Raw genomic sequence first — 2,799 nt, 5'->3', positions numbered from 1 at the left:
TTTGAGCTACATTAGAAAGCAATTTCCAGATATCACTCTTGAGGACAAGAGTGCAGCTTAAGGGGGGATAAGTTGTCACGTTCCCATTTAATTTAGTATTTGAATAAGTCTTAGTTAGTAAAGATTTCTTTGTTATTTGCTTTGCTGTCATTATCTTCTAGTTGAATAAGCCACTTATATTTCTCCTAAATTCTTGTTTGATAGTTGTAATATGGCTATATAAGCCATACCAAGATAGTAAGGAAAAATAGGTTTTATTTTCAAAACACTTATCCAATTCTTAAGGGAGGTTGGTTCCCTCGAAGAAACCATTTCTTGATCTTTTTCTTATACTATCAGTTCAAAATAGGCAAAGGAAAAGAATCTGTTACTCAGCCCATACCAGCAACCCCCTATGCCCGAGCATCTGGCAAAACACTTTTCTGAGCAATTTAGGCTGCCGCCTTTGGATTCTTATGATGGTTTGGGAATCCACTTGGCCATGTTAACAATTTTAACATTAAAATGGGATTATATAATGTATCGGATCCTATCAGGTGCAAAATTTTTCCCACAACCCTAAAGGAAAGTGCTCAAAAGTGGTATGAGAGCTTGCTAGATGGCTCTATATATGATTTTGCTATGCTTACTGAACTATTCAAAGCTCAATTCATCACTAGCATTCCTCCAAAGAAGAGATTGAGTGATTTGAAGAAGTGTATTCAGAGGCCTGATGAGAGTTTAAAGGACTTCGTGGAGAGGTTCAATAGGAAAGCTGTCCAAGTAGAAAAGCTTAACCAGGACACAACTATTGATGTAATGATCGACAATACCTGTATGAACAAGTTCAAAGATTTGCTAACTATCGACCTAACAGAGTCATATGCCAAGCTCATGGACCGAGCTTATAATTTTATCAAAATGGATGAAGATTACCGACTGGGAAGGAGAACCGATTATGATAATCGATCAAGAGGCAAATCTGACCAACCTAAGCAGGGTCCAGGGATGACAAAAGAGAGGGTGACTCAAGGAGCAACAGTGAGAAAGACTTTATTTATTTAAACATGTCAAGGACCAATATTTTAATGTGGGTTTAGAAGAATAAGGGTGACACTCGATATCTAAACCCCTATGAGGGAACAAACTGCAGACTTTAGGAACAAGAATAAGCTCTATAAGTTCCATTATGGTTATGGTCACGACACCAAGGACTGATTCATCTCAAAATAGAGATTGAAAGGTTAATTGAGAGAGGTCATCTTAAGAGGTTTATTGCTAGGAGTGAAAGTCGTTTGATAAAGATAGAGGTCCTGGGGGATCCAAAGGATCAATGGATAGAGATCAGGAGAGGTCCCTACAAAAAAGAAACGAGAAAAGAGGAGATGTGAATATGATCTTTGGTAGAGCTATGTTTGTTGCTAAAAGCTCCAAAAGAAAAAGGGGCCAAGTTATGATGGCCGAGCATGAGAAGCTCCCGGATATAATCTTCTTAGAAAAGGATGGAAAAGGGATTGAGATGCCTCACCAAGACGCCTTAGTGATATCAAGATTCATTGAGAATTACTAGGTAAGAAGGCTATTTATTGATCACGGAAGTGCAGTTAACATCATGACTCTGGAATGTTACAAGGCCATTGGTGAGGGAGTAATGAATCTAAAACCTTGCACGACACCACTTCTAGGCCTAGGTAGCCAACCAGTGTAACCTTTGGAAATTACAAAGTTGACTATGGAGCTCGGGCAAGAAACTAGGAATCAAACAGGATAAAAGGGCTGACTAAGAAGTGACGAACTTCATTCATGTTAATCGACATGCCATTCGCGTACAATATAGTCTTCGGATGACCTATGCTGATGGAAACTAAAGCAGCCATAAGCATTCATTATTTGAAGTTAAACATACCGACTTCTAGAGGGGTTATAATCGTGCTTGGTAATCAGAAGATGGCGAGAGAATATTACCTTACCAGGCTAAAGAGATCATGTCAAGCACTCCTTGTAGAAGCTTCATTACATTCGACTGAGGAAGGCCTAATAAAGGTAGAGCTAATGGGAGAATTAAGAAAATTCGGCTTGGATAGGAAGCCAAAGAAGTCGGTCCAGGTTGGTACTGAATTGTCAGAACAAATAACTCGGGTATAGAGCAAGTGCTTACAAAAAAAAGCACTTGTTGGCCAGCTTGCCCTTTGAGATAATTGGTGTAGATCCGAGCATCATCTCCTATAAGTTGAATGTGAACCCGAGCTCCAAGCCTGTTAAGCAGAAGAAGAGAAGTTCTGCTTTTGAAAGGCAGATCTCCATAGCGCAGGAAGTTAATAAACTGCTAAAGGCTGAATTCATCAAGCTAGTAATGTATCCAGACTAGGTAGCAAATGTGGTATTAGTAAAAAAGTCGAATGGAAAATGGCAATGGGTATAGTTGAAAGCCAACTTTCTTGATATAGTCGGCTATCTTGAATGGTTAGCGTACATCGTTCTAGTCTTGAAGAATGACATAAAGGTTAGAATGCGTGTGGATTATAGGTAATTGAACTAGGCCAATCCCAAGGATAATTTTTAGCTACCTTACATTGATGTGATAATGACAGTGTGGCTTCAAGTCCAATATACCCTTTTATGGATTGGTTTTTCAGATACAACCAGATCATGATAGCATTTGTGGACAAGCTGAAGAAGGCGTTCATCATAAAATAAGGGACATATTGCTATAATTTGGGTTAAAAAATGCAAGAGCGGCCTATCATAGGGCAATTTGGGTTAAAGAATGCAAGAGCGGCCTATCATAGGGCAGCCACCACCTTGTTTCATGATATAATA

General features: G+C 39.0%; 1 protein-coding gene across 1 annotated transcript; it reads left to right on the top strand.

Annotated features, from left to right (window-relative positions):
- The first annotated feature begins 504 nt into the window (after window positions 1-504).
- Window positions 505-1,044, top strand: LOC107260970. The gene has a single exon (XM_015717174.2). It carries the CDS (start codon window positions 505-507, stop codon window positions 1,042-1,044), a length of 540 nt encoding a protein of 179 aa, XP_015572660.2.
- Window positions 1,045-2,799: the final 1,755 nt, after the last annotated feature.

Source organism: Ricinus communis, chromosome 1 (genome assembly GCF_019578655.1).
Source record: "Ricinus communis isolate WT05 ecotype wild-type chromosome 1, ASM1957865v1, whole genome shotgun sequence".
NCBI classification, from domain to species: domain Eukaryota; kingdom Viridiplantae; phylum Streptophyta; class Magnoliopsida; order Malpighiales; family Euphorbiaceae; genus Ricinus; species Ricinus communis.
Note: the sequence above shows the minus strand (reverse complement) of the source record. Positions and strands in the feature narration are given on the sequence as shown.